This window comes from Ornithodoros turicata, chromosome 1, assembly GCF_037126465.1.
Source record: "Ornithodoros turicata isolate Travis chromosome 1, ASM3712646v1, whole genome shotgun sequence".
Taxonomy (NCBI): Eukaryota; Metazoa; Arthropoda; class Arachnida; order Ixodida; family Argasidae; genus Ornithodoros; species Ornithodoros turicata.
The window spans coordinates 55,237,194-55,254,002 of NC_088201.1; the positions used below are offsets into that span (position 1 = coordinate 55,237,194).

The following is a 16,809-nucleotide window of genomic DNA, read 5'->3' on the forward strand; positions in this document are numbered from 1 at the left end:
GTCAATAGGCTTTTGCGCATTAAAACCGATACAGCAGCGAGATAATTTCCTTTTACACCCTCACATCGCCCTCTTTCATTAGCAAACCACGCAATCGGTATTTTAAAGAGCGACGAAACGACCCCTTCTCCCGTTCGAAGCAAACGGCCGGCCTGCCGATGCGAGACGTCGTTTGTCACGGGGTGTCCCACCCGATTGCTAACCCGCAGAAGAAACAATTTGCTCGCGCGCGCACATTCGGAGACAGAAAAATGTCGTAAACTAGACAGACCACCGAACGATAACGCTAAGCGTCGACCTCTCTCTTCTACACTTCAAAACGGAGGGGAGAGAGAGAGAGAGAAAAGTGCTGTGGTCCTCCTCATTTCCCATCATCATACGGCAAAGCAGACTCGGAAGCGACTACTGCTAAATTCTCTGCAAAAGTAAAATAAGCTGAAACAAAAAGCACAATGGAAGTTGCAAAGGGCGACCGCTTGCGCAATGATATACCAAGCCCCGAGCCGCTCCCCTTTCCACATTTACCTCCCTCTCCCTTTTCGCCCTAAGTACTGTTACAATTCGTCGCCCCTTCCCACAGCCCCGAAAAGAGGGAAAGGTCGCGTAACACAACAGATCGATGGACAGGATCGATAGTAACAGTGCTGCAGAGAACCCTCCTTCCTCCAAATCTCCTCCCCACTCGTGCTTTCGCTACAGGAGTAGTGGGGCCCGGCGTATAAGGAAAGCAACAATTTCACACTCGCGGCAAGACTGGGAGGTATTCGGCCAGCTAGGAAGAAAATTACCGCAGCATGTGAGTGTGTATGCTTTTCCGTGGTACGGAAGAGAGGAAAAAAATATGCGATGACGCCGGACTGATGTCACCGAAACATTTCTCATGCGAGACTTCAAGGTGCAAAGTTCTCTCTGGTCAGCGTAAACCGCCCGTGAAAATGAGTAACGTTGGAGGTAGCCAGTGCTGCCAGGGTTGCCACACTTGACTACTTTCTGACAGTCGTGGCGCCGAAATTCGTGCAATGGCGACCTGGCTATTTTCTGGCTACTTTGCGAGTACTTGGAGCTTACATTCGAGACAAAGTGTGTACCTAAAACGGGACAGTTTACATCGTGGCGACACATCTAATGCCGTTAAAGATCCCTCGGTTGAGTGAAATTTATCAAGTGGCGCTGCGGTGCGGCTGATGATCACAGTTCTCTCGCGACGTAAAGACGCGGCTTATCATTACACGAATTAACGTGAACTTTCTCTTTGATTACGCAGTGGCCGCTAATCTGGTTATGTTTCGTTATCTGGTCATGTTTCACGTGGTACATAAATTATGTCGACACGGCCCTGGTCATGTTTTTTTTTTTTTTCTCCTCAAAATATTGCGTGCCTCAAATACTCTACTCGAATTGCTAATTGATCAATGTGTATCGCATGTATTCTAGTATAAATTTCGTTGCACAATTACCACAGAGGAGTTATGTCCATTCCGTGCGATATGATGCCTACACGACACAGGCTGCATAATTGGCTGCATCCACGGTACATTTGCTACTTTCTCAGGGCGCGTTGGCGACTTTTCGGGATTTTGACCATGGCAACCCTGTGTGCCGCGAACATATCCATCACTCCCCAGTGAATTGGTAGTTTTCCCGACTCGTGTTTCCCCCTTCCGACGAATTCAAATACTTTGCGCCTTCCGAACCTCGAATACTGAAATAACGCTGGTACAGAAAATAATCAGGCGGGGGCGTTAGTTACAGAGACTATACAGGAAAATCTTCCGTCTCCTCCCCAGGGAGGAAGAATCCAGTAGCGCCCGATGTATTGTTTAAGTGTAATGGGGTTTGAACAGCACCTTGAGAAGCTCAACAATAATACGAATCCCGATTTGCTTTGGTACTATCTGTGTCTTAAATCCGACAATTCAATTCCCCCCGCACAATAAGCGTAATACGTTCTTTGGGCACACCCGAGCCATTCACACTCCTACACACATACACAGAGGAGAGAAAAAAAAAAGGGGGGGGGGGTTCAACCTTTCGTCATTTCACCCGCGGACGATCATTTCTGTCTGCCTTTTAGGGCCGGGTCCCATAGCTTTATGCGAGCAGCAGCAGCAAAGCAGCAGCGGTGCGGCAGCAGCAACACGGCAACACTGCAGCAGAGCAGCTTTCTGTTGCCGCTGCTCTGCTGCTGGAGGCGTCCCATAGCTTCGTTTTGAATTAGCGGCAGCAGCGGCTTAGGAAACACAAAACGTGTTGGCAACTGTGGCATTGTTTACATTTCGCACATTCCAAAGGCGTACGCAGCGGCTAAGCCTTTTAGTACACGCACCTAGGAACGCAATCCTAGGTGAAAGGCGTTTGTGTGAGAGATATACAGGGTGTTCAAAATTAAGCTTTCACTAGCACTTCATAAATAGGCGAACAAAACAAAACTGGTGCTATTTTTTCTGTTCCTTGAGTAAGAAACAGGTGCTACGTAATTAGCAGCACCTGTTTCTTATACAAGTAGCGCAAAGTTATCATCCGGTTTCCTGTCATCGCTGTGTTTGCGTTGCGCTCGTGAAAGCCCACACCCTGTATTGTGGATTTGGAGCTCATAAGTGGACTTTGAGATGAGTGTGGTGGTCTGAGCCTCGTATTACCTGATTGACTCTTCGTTGATGTGTAGTCAGTTTCGTGACATTCAACGTAGGTTCGTTTTCTCAACAGTAAAAGCAGCGCTGCTGCTCTCGCATAGTGCTATGGGGCCGCTCGTGTCGCTGCAGCTCTGCTGCTCCGCTGCTGTTGCTCTGCTGCTGCTCAAATCGAGACTATGGAACCCCGCCTTTAGCTGCTGTACGAAGCGACGTACTCTAGGAAAAGTCCACATTCCCGTTGTACCTGGTTGTCAGGTGAAGCTTGTGGAACAACTTTTGCAGTCAGCTCGTTACATTTACTAACCTAGTGAGAAAAGCTAAATCGAGCGCGTTATTGGTGAAGGTCTCGAATCCAGCCCCTAAGATTGATTAACTCGTCTCGCGTACCCTGGAAATTTTCTTGCCGCGTGTTTGCCTAACGAAACCAATCCACTTATATACGAACAAACAACCTTGAACCAACACTTTCACACAGAAAACTCAATGCGGAATCCTCGTACACCCTACGGCATCAGCACCGAACTGTTTGGGCACAACTCGCTGGGAAAGGAGGTCTTCCAAGAATGTCACAGAGCCACAAACTGACAAGTGAAGTGCGAGGCTGTCAGCTTTCACGACAGCATAGCTTAACCACGTTCCCTTTCCCGATGCTGAAAAATAGCGAGCCGATGCTAGCATACCGGGAGTGTTAAAAATAAGGACCGAACTGAAAAAGCGCGCTATTCGGAACAGAGAGGGCGCTGCCCTTTCTGAGCACACCTAGCTGTACCTAGCTTAGCACAACGGGTGTGTGTGTTAAAGTGACATTTCGGTATGTCTTGATTCTTCCTATCTGTGAGACTACACCAAAATATTGCAGATCTTTCTTTCCCGCTCTCTTTCTGCCTCTTGTTCTGTTCATCTCTACCAATACGCTGAATCGAAAGTGAAAAGATAAAAAAAAATGGACACAGCATTTCCAAGAAAACTAGACTTGGCTACCCGGCTACTCCAGACCAGAACAGAACAGTTACTATGGAGAGCAAAACGCATCCATCACTGTGTTCACACTGGTTCTCACAAGCGACATTCCCCCCAATATTCTAGCGTAAGGTTTGAAAAACGTGATTGCTTTCTGCTGCCGCTTACAACGCTCGTGTTCGTACATTGCTAACCGCGGGAAATATCGTGCGGTGCTGCCAAAACATTCGTAGCCAAGACATTCCGTAGCAGACGAAAGGAAACGACGCAAACGATGCCGTCTGCTAAGCTAAGCGCGAAGTCAACACGTACTGTACTGCTATTTGGAATAGCGTGGATGCGCAAGCGGACACAGTCCTATACGACCTCGTCGGGACACATAAATCCCGATGCGGTCTGGGATCTGCATTTTGAAACCACGAGATTGTAATAAAGACTCGGGATTCCGAACCCTACTGTCAAGTGATCATGAGTTCAAGAATGGTTATGGGCGGCTGCGTACCACAGCGAAAACCAGACAACAAGTTCAAATGTGGGTTCAAGGAGAGCACAGTTGAAACCGGCGATACAATAGTGATTGCCATCCTTGACCGTCGTCCTAACAGACGGGTTCTTTCTCGACACAATCGGCGTCTCCCCTCTATGTTCTCCAGCCTAATATCGAAACTTCGCTGCCCACATTCGAAATGGCTTCGGTCAAACGCACCTATTGTTTTCCTGCCTCTATCACCGCAATCGAAACGCGATGGGACGCCTTCGGAAACACGGTCAGCCGGTTCTCGATTGCCGACAGAGAGCAAAAAAACAGAAAAGGGCAATCCACTGCGGTGAAATGTCTTATGTGCCGCATGAAGTCCGGTTACGATTCATTGTAAAGATTGCGGGCGTAACCAGTTGCATATCGTTCTAGTGACGGACAGAAAAGGAGAGCACCGGGAAAGATAATGGCCGAGTTGCAACTGCATGTGGTAAAAGCTGCCTGTAAAAAGGGCCTGCGCACGCTTAAAGAACGGCCGTTGAGGAAAACGCGCAGCAGTGGGACTAGAACGTTAGCTTGCCGGTCAGAGATCTTTGGCCGTTTCATCAACTGCCGTTCTTTAATCGCAATATGCAATTGGGCGTTGTATAAAACTCAAGTGTTGTGGTCGTCTATGCAGTGTTTCAATGAACTTAGCTACCGCGTTTCTACACGCCTCGGGAGTAAATTTCAATCCCGTATCGCGCAACAGTCCAATGGCATCATTTACATATAAGAAACAAGATCTGCGAGGGGAACTTGCGTGGCGACTTTTTCTTTTTCCTACACACACAACATATGGGCTACACCTGGCGTCTACGTGAGACACTGCACTTGCAGATGTTAGTTCTCCATCACCCATCAACTGGAATCAAATTTAAGGTAGATTGGGGACGCATCACGCCCCCCCCCCCCCCTAAGGGGGACACACTACCGATATGGTTGGCTGGTAGCATGTTATGCGACGAAGTTCCGTTTTAAGACGTAATGATGCCCACACCCTTGTCCGTGTATTCACACGAGCGACATTCCCCCGAATACCCCAGCGGAAGATGCGAGAAACGTCACGGCTTTCTGCTGTCACGTGAGCGCTCAACGTCGTGTCTTCGCGTACACTGCTAATCGTGGGGAATATCCTGCGACACAGAGCCACAAGATATTCCGTAGCAGACGACAGGAAAAGACGCTGACGGTGTCCGCTGCTAAATGCGCAGTACGCCACTTCCGATATTCCGGCAGCGTACGAATGCTCAACATAAAACGAGGCCGAACTTCGGCTCTGTATGCAGTCTTTTCGCTTTTTCTTCCACTAGAACCTTCCCTGAGAATGTCGCCCGTGTGAATACACAGTGTGGCAAACAAAGGTGAGCTCATATCGCCACTCCCCCTCCTCCCTCCCAGTTTTAAACGTGTATGTTACACCGTCGCTGAGGATAACGCCGGAAAAAGCGACTGGCTTGCATTTATAATTTCGGGTTACATCGCCCGACCCCAAATTTTGCCAATCAGAGGGTCCTACTTCATGCGCAAAGCCTCAGTAAATCGCTCCATATGTTTAGCATTCCTCGATGAGATAACGTACCCCAGCAACGTGCACCATGCAACGGAAATGTAAAACCGCATCTGCCTACGAAGGACTACGGCACAACACTGTGGGCTCAACGCCTACCTTCATTAATTAGCGTAGCGGAAAACTCAACGAAACTCAATTAAAACGAGAGCAGGAAGATGCATTATAGCGCCAAAAAAAGAAAATATCCACCTTACGATAGGGATCCCACTAGTTGTTTTGGGGAAGATTAATTAGTTTTTCGTTTGGGAAAAAAAATCGTCCGTGTGTTATGTTACGCATATACCACACCAACAAAGCCCGGACAACCGAAACTTTAACGGCACACAAAAAGTGATCTCAATGGCCCTGAGGCGCCCGTACCATAAAAAGGCTAACGGAACCGTTACAGCAGCGACTGCAAGAAAATATGGACTAAGGTGGCAGACACGAGCGATAACATATCTTCTGTAGTGCTTCAACCCTTCATACCAGGAGCATTTCGATAACAGGTTTATATTCGGAATCCCATAGGTGCGTACTGAAGCAGAAGGCTCAGGTCGATATCTCGAACAGAAGCTGTTCTTCCGTTGGGCCATTAGGAGAACTGCCTCTCGACCCGAGGCTTTGGCGTCAATCTACTTGGACCGGATCACTGCATTTTACACTTTTCGACGTAGATGTACGTGTTACGCGGGACAAGAAAAACCCATGTACAGTCACTAACTGTACAGCATGAAAAATGCGGTGACTCTCGCGCAAAACGTTCGCCCATTCATGTCAGAAAATCAATAACGTAAACTGTCAATACCGCAAGCGACGGTGCGAGGCAAGTTCCATTGCCAACAACAAATAGGTCGTCAACAGTTGCCCCGTTATACAAATAATGGCCGACCGGCTGCGATCATATTTTATTGCTTCTTTCCACGCACAATAATTTACTCATCCAAAATGTGGTAAGGTAGCGATTTAAACGGCGCCCGGACTGGTCGAGTGACCAAGACAAAGACTGTGGCGGTCGCGTACGATTACAGGGACACAGTAAACCAGCATGCTCACGCGATGTTTATGTATTAAAATTTAGAAAGTTTGGATGCGTGCGCCCGCTATTTTGAAATGTGTGCGGCGCGCAAAGCGGTTCGCGCGCCTCCGGCGAAAACTTCGCTTGCGTAAGCGTAGAATTAGTACCGGTCGCGTTGTTGACCAGATGGCGCAGTAACCACTTTGCGTGGGACACGTCGTATCGCTTGCGGGCCGCAAGCTCTTGGCGCGCGCTACACTAAAACTAACTCATGTTCGGACTTCGATTTTATGAGATTTCGAGCTGCTCGTTCCCAATCGCAACGGCAACAAGGATGAAATTAGGAGCCGATGTATTAAATGCCTAACTTCAAAATAACGTTAAACTGTACAATAAGCCAAGACAAGGTACTCAAAAAAAACAAAAAAAAAACGTGTGTTCAACGACTGCTTATACTGTCACAGGGAATATCCCTCGTACATGCCACTCAGAGGCGGGACATGTCTCTCCCAACAGGAACCACACCTTTACGTACTACGGAACCTCTGCCGAGAAACTCGAACGTTCTCACCCGATTTAATTCCCCCCTCCCCCGTTGGCACTCCCCATCTCAGAGTATTTTTGGCTCCCATGTTTTTATCACAGAGTCGGCGATTCCCATTTTTTATTTCTTTTTTTCCGTGCTGCCATCGCTGTGACATAAGGTCGGGTGGAGCCTTAAAGGTGTAATACGTATTTCTGCCCGGCACAGGACTGAGTGGGTCGACGCAATATCTCTGCGGTCGCCCTTTACAGGACCAGCTTCAGATATAACGTCTCTTATACAAAATGTAAGACGGGGCCAAAACACGGGTTCAGAGTGGTCCTTGTGCACCGTTTCTCTCAAGTAGTTCGGTACTTGGTGTCGCAATTTTGCCCAGCATCAAGGAGGCTGCAAAAGACGAACTCTGCCATTAAATTAAAGAGGAAACCGAATTGAAACGATCCAACAAACAAACAAAAAGACCACTCCCTAACGAGCAAGGAAGTGCAGAAGAAGAAGAACTACCTTCGGTATTGAACTGCGCGACCTGTACGGTAGTACGGTGTCAGCCCTCCGAACAGACACATCCGATTTCTTACGGTCCTCGTACGTTTACAAGCCGAAATAAAAGGCCGAGTTTCTGTTCTCCACAAAACTGGTGACCCGAACGCAATTTGAAGACTGAACTTTCATTTCCGCCTGCTCCATTACTTCCGGTTTCGCACATCGGAAAACTATGCTCAATAGCTCCATCTTCGCCGCCTGGCCCCACATGGTATCTCGCACCCCAAACTCAATATAGCCAGCAGCAGAGCTGGAAACATATTTCAGATACGAAAACAAAACACGGATTACGACGAGCAATAATTAATACAGTATCGAACACGAGACAAAGGGAAACGCGTTTCGAAAGCTGGAAAAGAAAAGGAATTGGGGAGTCAATATGGAATCGATAGCACCGCCTCAGAAGACGCTTCCCGTTGCGACCCAGGCGACGTTTACGAGGCGATCGAAGGCGTATCCCACCCATCTCCAGCACTGGGCTAAGACTGGGGAGTGATTACACGAAGTCAAAGCTGCTCATGGTAGTATAATCCTTTTACGATCCACGGCGGTACGCCCCGAAATGTGCGCAGATGGGTTGTCAAAATTTCCTGGACGATGCAGCGGCTGCAGAGTGTACCAAGAGCATGTACCAAATGTATGTCTCCTTGCTTCCTCAGAAATTTTCTGCGCAAGAACACCAAACACGACACAGGATGAGATCTACGTGTGCTACTGCTCGGCATAACTTCCACGATTCCTTGGTATTCCACTTGTCTCTGCTGCCGATTAATATCTACAACACTTGGAATGAATGGAATGCGGCACCCCATTGGTCACTACAAAACAGGCAGAAATTGCAGAAAACAATTGTGAGGTCATGTGCAATTGTTTTCTGCTCTGCATGACTGGAATGATTCAGTGGATAGGTTTCTAGTCTCACCCCATATAAGATAATGCTGTTACCTATGTAATCTTAAATGCACTATGCTCATGGTGACACAGGCAACAGAGGTGACCTAAAAAGTGGGCTCCGAGCCTCGACATCTGCTAAGATCTGACACTAATCAATTTAGCTGTTCTCATATGACATCCTAAGGACGCTAACGTATTTAGCAAGTCCGAGAAGTGAAGACTGCAACTACCAGTACCAACTGACTGTCTTTGATGTCCTCGCAATGTGTAGGAGGAAAGCAACATGTAATACCAGGGTCTCCCGTGTAAGTAAAACTTACCGAATGTCGGTAACCCAAACAAGACTGATAATGACCACTACTGGAATAGACACAGATTAAAAAATTATCGACCGCACAGAAGTTAATATAATGCATTGCTTACAGATTGCCATGGTCTTTCTTTTTCTTTGTTTTTTTTTTCAGTGCAACAAATAAGTACTTGATTTTATATGAGCCTTCTTCCCCTTAGCAGCAGCTAAAATAGTAATTGGATACTCAGACTTTGGTAACATTTAAGAAAACAAAGATTTTAATACAACTAACCACAAACAGGCCAATGACCGCTTACTGAGTACAAATTGTCACACAAACACGAGAAGCACATTTCGCCTATGAGGATGGAAGTAAAAATCCCTCACTCCCAGTTGCCTCAGCGCTCTTACCAGTAATGTTACTACTAAAAGTGTTCCATAGTAATAGAATCATCCCTTTTTCGTGCATGTAATAGCTTAATTTTCCCTCGATGTGGAGACTCCAAGTGGCCGGCAAGAAATTTGGGAACCAAAGAAACTGCTCCCAAAGTCCACAAAACCATTCATACGACCAAGCAGCACTGCGCAACAGAAGGAAGTGTGGATGATCTCAACAATGGCGCCTTGAAGACATTCAGACCAGGTAACGAGAGAGGTTACCACAGGCACACAAGCCCCAAAAAGTAGTGTGTAAACAGAAACAGAGGTGTCAGCAACACTCTACCAGTGTCAGTCTCCCTGCACTTGAAATACTTTGAACACGAGTGAAATTAGCAACACCAGAAGACAAAGAACAGTAGCTAAGGCATTGTATCCTGCATTGCACAATCGAGCAACCAGTAACCCGTCACCCCGGATGAAGTGTGACTTCACATGTTTAATCACGCATTATTCATCCGCACAAGCCGATAAAGAAAAGGAGGAAGCAATAGTCAATGCCATGCAAACAGATAAACTTGACACATAGAAAGCAGTTGATTCCAACAAATGTTGCAATAAGCATTGTATATGCCTACCATCAAGAAGACCTAACATGTTAGCTATTAATACGCAAAACCGCGAAAGATAACCACGTATGTTATCTTTCTCTAGTCAAACAGGTTACAATATTTTCATGTTCCATATTACGCACCGTCTTATTATGTGTGAATACACGCACTCCTGCAGTGTTCCTAAGCTAGACTTCCACTCGTAATAAGGACTATTTGCTGCGCTATCACAGAGCCATTCCTTCAGCGCATTAAAAGATGTGAGCATTAGGACTTGTTATACAGCAATTCTGCAAGGCTTGTGTAGCAGGAACATATCCCCCATATTACAACCACACAATTCTGACACTTTTGTGCAGTATTTAATAGAAAATAAAAGAAAAAATGTTGATTCACATGCCAATGCTTTCTGCATCATCCCACACAAAAGGTACCAGCAGTGTTGCCCGATCATTGTACACTCTTTGTGGTGGAGTTTTAACAAAACACGCTGCTGCCATGCAAACATGGGCACAATCGTCACCCACATTTTACAGCTACGACGTAATGGCGCAAAAACATTTCTGGGCATGCTCGTCTGCTGAAGCACTGTTCTTCCAACGTGCTGAACGGCATGTACCACACACATACGGGCTTGCATACATACGTGACTGCACCTTCGCGCGAATGCCCCCGATGCGACCAACCTTTGCGCCGATACAACAGTCAAAACAATTCATTCTACCAGCACCCGTACTTTTCGTTATCGTTACAATTCATCCTTGCCAGAAGTACCATCACAGCTTTTTCAGTACTGCCAAACACTGCCACGAAGCAGACAGCCAAGCCAGGCCGCTGGTACCATTTGGTACTTATTTAACGAGCAAAGCACGTCAAAGCATGGCCATTGGCCTGCATTGCCAAAGCATGGCCTACAGTAGCAATGGCGTCAGCCACAACTTCCTAAAAGCTGTTTATAGAGATTGAAAAATGTAAAAACTGGCCTTAAAAAGCATTCGGCTTTGGTCAGAACACTAGAAGGAAGCTGACAAAGAAAAGCCACATTGCCAGTACCGGGTCACTGTACCACCAATATAGCATTTTCATCAGCTTCCTTCTAACTGATGCTCTCCGCAACTACTGCTTATGGGTCTCTCCCCTGTATACATACTATTTTGCTTCGTTATGATCTCTCGCACTGAGTAGCCTTGCAGACTTAAGTTTAACTGAAATATTTATTACCATTAAGTACCATCCATGCTATCATACTGAACAATACTACCTTCACAACCACCAACAACAAAAGGTGATGCATGATAAAGCTTGGTGTTGGTTCTAAGTATCACCTGCAGCTAATAAGAACTTCACCTGGATGTGACTTACAAATAGGCATGGTTCAAAATAGCACAAGATTGCGAGGGCCCTACTTCTGACCCATGATCGTAGTACTGTTCTGAACGTTTTGATATCCTCGATAGACTCATCCGATATGCAGGAAATCTAACAGTGAAGCCTTCTTTAATATTCACAATCTTTCATGTAGTAGCACCTGAAGAAATGTAGACTATTACATGAAAGCCTGTGAATATTAAAGAAGGCTTCACTGTTGGATTTCCCGCATATCATTGCCGTTGTGGACGTTGGCTGTTTCCTTCACTTCCCTCTGCTGTAGACATATCTGAGAGAAACTCTGGACCTCAATCCAAAAGTGTAGCTTATGTGGGTTTTGAAAACTCTCTGGAAGAAGCAAAGAAAGAATTGAAGGACTCACCAGGTCTGCCACTGGAGCGTGCTAGCACCCAGAAGTCTATGGTCTTCTCCTTGTCCAACTGTTCAAAGTCCCATTTTTCCTTTACGCGGACATCCCCGTTGGGGCTCACGTGCACCCAACGGTTTGGCTTCTCCAATTCAAAAGTCTCATCCAGGGACTTCTTATCCAACGTAAACACAGTCTTGTTCACGTCCCTACCGTCCGTCTCCTTGTACTTGTAGCTCTTAGTTGGTCTAATGGGTCCACTGGACCTCTTTTGTCGTACAAATTCACGTTGCTGAAGACGTTCCTCAAATGCTTCTGGCTCCAAGTCAAACACTTCTACAAACACTGGCACATCGGGGGCAAACATTTGAGGCTTTCGGCGGTCACCTATGCGAACTGTCAGCTTGTAAGTCTTGACATCCAGTGGCTTAGTAGCCATTACCTCTCCAGTCTTCGGGATAATTGTGAAGCAAGGGTGTCGTGCACTGAGACGGTAGGCCAAAGCATCCCCATCAAAGTCAATGGCGCTAACATTGCCCACAACTGAGTAAGGTTTTACGTGTGCCGGTACGCGAAAGGTGTAAGATTCCTTTTCTGGAACTGGGGCATTGTCATTTAGGTCCTGGACATCAACTGCTACGTTTGCCTCAGCATAGTGGGCACCCTCTGTATCCAAGTCAGTTGCTCGGACAACCAAGTCGTAGCGTGATTGAGCTTCACGATCAAGGGGCTCGTTGGTGCGAAGATAGAGCAGAGACGCATTGGAATAGGGCCGGACGACTTCAAACTTGCCGTCTGGGTCTCCTGATACTATCGTGTAACTAACACGTCGCCTCGGATTGGCCGACACAGTAGCAAGTTTCAGTATATCGGTGCTCTTTTCACCATTTTCAACAACCGAAGTCGAGTAAGAGTCCTCAGGGAAACGCAGGACTTCTTTTGACGGTATCACATGAACAGTCAATAGGTGCTCCCTTGTTACACCTGAGGTGTCAAAGCCACCTTCCTCACGGATAAGGAAGTTGACTCGTTGGCCACTAAGGTGAGACACATTAGAGCTCACCATAACCATGCCATCGCTCAACACAGTGAAGCTGCTACTGTCGTCTGGTGTTAGGCCATCTAGAGAATGAAGGCTAAATGTTTGCCCGCGGTACGGCAGCTTGTGGACGATGTATCCAGGGTATGTGTCGTCCGAGAGAGCTACGTTGATGCGCTCTCGTGCGTTTGAGGACACCACAAATAATGTCATAAGGATATAAATCAATCTGATATAAGGCCAACGCGACGCCATGTTGCCGGGCCACTCTCCGAGTACGGAGAGCTTAGACACACAAGGGATGCCTCAAAGAAAATCTGGAGAGTGCATGCACCCTCGTGTAGGAGTGTCCTGCTTTAGCGTCCACCAAGCTTCGTCACCGCTCCACCTAAGAAAAGAAAATCGCGGCTTTTATGACAGTGAAATACGCGCGCGAGTTGGTGCTGTCATACGCTTCGAGTCAATGCACCCTCGCAACGGCGTCCTCGCTAACCCTAATACCGAGCGAACACAGCTTATCAACCGGGCACATTTTGCATTGCTTCGTATCTATACACGAACATGTAAGTACTGATCAAGGTAATGCACAACCGACACTAGAAAATGTCTTAATCAGCAATCAACTAAACAATTATCGCAAGAAACACACAGACACACACACACAACAAAACGGCCGATGCAAGAAGGTATGTGTGACCTTTTCGCGTGTTGAGATAAAGCAGGTTCACCATTGCGCGCACAGTCAGTACTACAGCGTCAATATTCCAAGCGCACTTTGTCCTACCTCTAAGTAGGCATCACATTCCGCATAGTCAGTAACAAACACCAAACAATGCCCAACGCAACCTGCCGCTGACGAAAGACAAAATGCCCTGTCAGTTCAAAACGTGATTCCTCAAATGTCTCGCAAGTTTGTGAACACACACGCGGTCACAAAATGCTTTGCGAGGCAATGTACGGAACTTACCTTTAGGAACACCATTTATAAACTAAAATCCGCACGCATATCCACACCGCACGGACGAATTCAAACCAATCCGAACCCAGCCGCAGATCTCCCCAAACAACGGCCACTAGGGGTGGTGCCTCAACTACGCTCACTCCCTCTGTGACAGGAATACCTACAAACTCGCTGATAGAACAGAGCAGTTATGTTCTGTAGATAATTATCAATTATACGAGTGATATTTAGTATGTACTGAAACACATATATGTCGGGTACTTTTGCGGCGCCGCGTAAAGCCAACCCGCATATCTCCCTTCTGGGGAGTGTGCGCACAGTATGGAATAGCCGCTTGCTCTCTCCTTTTATGAACCTCCTCCCTCAGTTTGTCATCTCGTCGGTGCTTCGGCGGCTTCGGCGTGTGTAGACGCCGTGCTCGAAGAGAATGAATTTCATTTCTTGTCTTTTAATAAATGTCCCATTCCAAAACCAAGCGCTTCGTTTCGAGCACTGCAATCGTTTGAAAGATGTATGCCAGCTCCAGATGATATACACAATTGAATCCGAAAATTAAAATATTGCCAGGAAAGACGTGTTTGCCCTCTCTCAACACTTGGCGGGCAGGTGCAACCGGAAACGGGAGGTCGTTTTGCGCTTTAGGAGATCAAGCTTCTTGACTGAGCAGCTGTAGGTTCCGGTGACTTTTTATTTATTTTTTTACATTGTACATTTCTACTTCGGTTTTCTTGTTCTGTTTTTGTTCCCTTTTGTGTGTTTATTTGATTGATTGATTTTATTTTTATTTTATTTTTTCGCTTCTTACCTTTTTCTGTTACCATGAGTGATCATTTACAGTGCTCGAATCTTTGGCAGTGAAATGTTCCAAATGCAACAAGAGCATTATGAAGGAAGATGAAAGTCACTGAAAAGGTTAGCCAGCTGTAGGACTCAATTATGTCACAGCATGTCGCACAAAGTTTTCATGTTCTGCCATACTTTTATGGCGCCATAAAAAAAAAAAAAGAAAGGAATTTCTGCAAAGCATGTGAGACATTGGCTGCAGGGAGTGAGGAAACCCTTAGAACTGCGACTGAGAAAATCTGGAACGAGACTTCCACACGGGAAACATATGACAAAGCTTGCGGCTCAGCAATGAGTAGAAAGCGACGGAGTCGCAGAGGTGGACTCAAGTGGGGACAACAGCGGGCGTGGGCACTTACGCTTTACACTAGGGAATTGCATCGTGGTATCGAATGCGAATCGCAGGATGGCAGCAACTAGGTGGCACGGGGCAAACTGCCCGCGAAGGATAAGCTGACCCTCCCTGGACAGCAAAATACATGCCGGCCTTGACCACAACAGCTCCTCCAATTCGTTGCTTTATTTCTTTTTGTGGTATGCTCTCCCCTCACCGTCTGGCTCTCCGGCTTCCTTATTTCTTTGACTCACTGGCCTCGTAGATGTCTCGTCTCGAAATTTTCTGATTGGCGGGTATGTCTGCGCCTGAGACTTGGAATGATTGTACTCGATCGACGTCCCACATGTTCTCAAATAGCGTTGAAATTTGGGCTAGTTTGGTGTGTGTGATTCTCTAAAAGCGGTAAAACACCCCAGCGTTAAGACATAAAAAGACGGACACAACACACACGTCCTGAAAGTTTCGTGAGTATTCATTCCTTCTCTCCTTTTAGTTCTTCACTGGGTACAGATGAACTTAACCATTCCGTTTCTATCCTGTTCCGATATGCTTGCACAGAACGTTATGTAGATGATAAGAACTGATCTATTCTCCTGAGATGAGAGCAGGGGCGGCGGAACTGTGGGAGGGGGGCAAGGGTACATTGTCCCCCTGATATTCCTAGAGGGGGGGGGGGCGCACAATCGTCATTACCACCAGGTGGAAAAGGGCTCAAGTGGGCTAATTCAAAATATCTCAGGGACATTGGGGGGGCGCCAACCAGGGGCTTGTCCCCCCCCCCCCAGAATTCAAAACGTTCCGCCGACCCTGGATGAGAGTATTCCTCTTCTTATCTTTACAGGATTTCTCTAAGGGAGGGGTCCAGCCTTGGACAGCATGTTACATACACTACCTAGGGCCAATTAAACACCCTGTGAAGACAGAAGTTGAGGAGGGGGTCAGGACATCCGCCCCCCCCCCCCCTTAGATCCGCGTTCGATCGATGCGTGTTACCTACGTTTGACTCTTTAATTTAAGTTCGCGCACCTACCTTGTTTGCATTCGCGCTCATATTTTAAACTTTAGGTGTCGTATGTTAAATTTTAGAAATTTCCTGTCTTCCCCTATTAATTTTATTCTTTAGAGATCATACGACTAGTTCTTTCTCGGACGTCACTTCAATTCCATAACACTTGGCGCACTAGGCGGTGCGGGCATGAGACTGTGCCGCCGGTTAGGTCAGAAAGTCCTCACTAAAGAGGGGTGCCCTTCTGGAAGCTACTGCGAAAAACCTCTCCCGCTTTATGTCATGGTTTGGGAACCTTTTCTTCCTCTCTCAGTATTTTACTTTCTTCTTTCCACCGTTTAGCAGTGTAAACAATCTACTGATTACTGATATAGGAATCATTCATCAATAGTAAGGAGAAAAGGAATACTGCAAAGTGATTGATAATTCGTAAGTTTACGTCGTGAGACGATTATGATCATGAGCGACGTCACAATCTCTAAGTAAATTTTGCCTTCGTCTCCCGCCATGTTCTTTAAGGTGCGCCGAAATCGCAGCACACTGTTTTGAACGTCCCTCGCGAAAGACGGCATTTTTAGGCAACACGTACCTTGTCACCGAGCTGGCGGCTTTATAGAGTCTAGGTGGGTTCTTCAGCCGGTTTCGAACCCGTAACCTTTGGGTTAGTATAGGCGGTACACACTACCAACTGATCCACCGAAGGCGGTGTAATGAATTAGGAGGTGAACAAATTATAAAGACTAGAAATTGAAAGTGGGAGTAAACTATCAGTATACACCACACATGAAATAGAGAACTTCTTATAATGGGATAAGCTTACAGAGTGAAACCGCCATTGAGGGAATATGGAAAGGGAGAGAAGAAAGGATGCAGTACGGAACGAATATTCACGAAATCAGCACTGGATGTTTTACCGCTTTTAATGGGTCCTAACGTGTCCTTTCTC

The 16,809-nt window shown here is 46.7% G+C and overlaps 1 protein-coding gene across 4 annotated transcripts in view; it reads right to left on the reverse strand.

Moving 5' to 3' along the window:
• Positions 1 to 13,790, reverse strand: part of LOC135378262 (neural-cadherin-like) — a 366,541-nt gene extending 352,751 nt beyond the window's left edge. For all 4 annotated transcript variants that reach the window (XM_064611240.1, XM_064611242.1, XM_064611241.1 and 1 more), the window contains exons 1-2: positions 13,684 to 13,790; positions 11,693 to 13,104 (exon numbers count right to left, since the gene is read on the reverse strand). In XM_064611240.1, coding sequence (XP_064467310.1) covers positions 11,693 to 12,971 — 1,279 coding nt within the window. In that variant the 5' untranslated portion in view covers positions 12,972 to 13,104; positions 13,684 to 13,790. The remainder of the gene's footprint in view (positions 1 to 11,692; positions 13,105 to 13,683) is intronic.
• Positions 13,791 to 16,809: the final 3,019 nt, after the last annotated feature.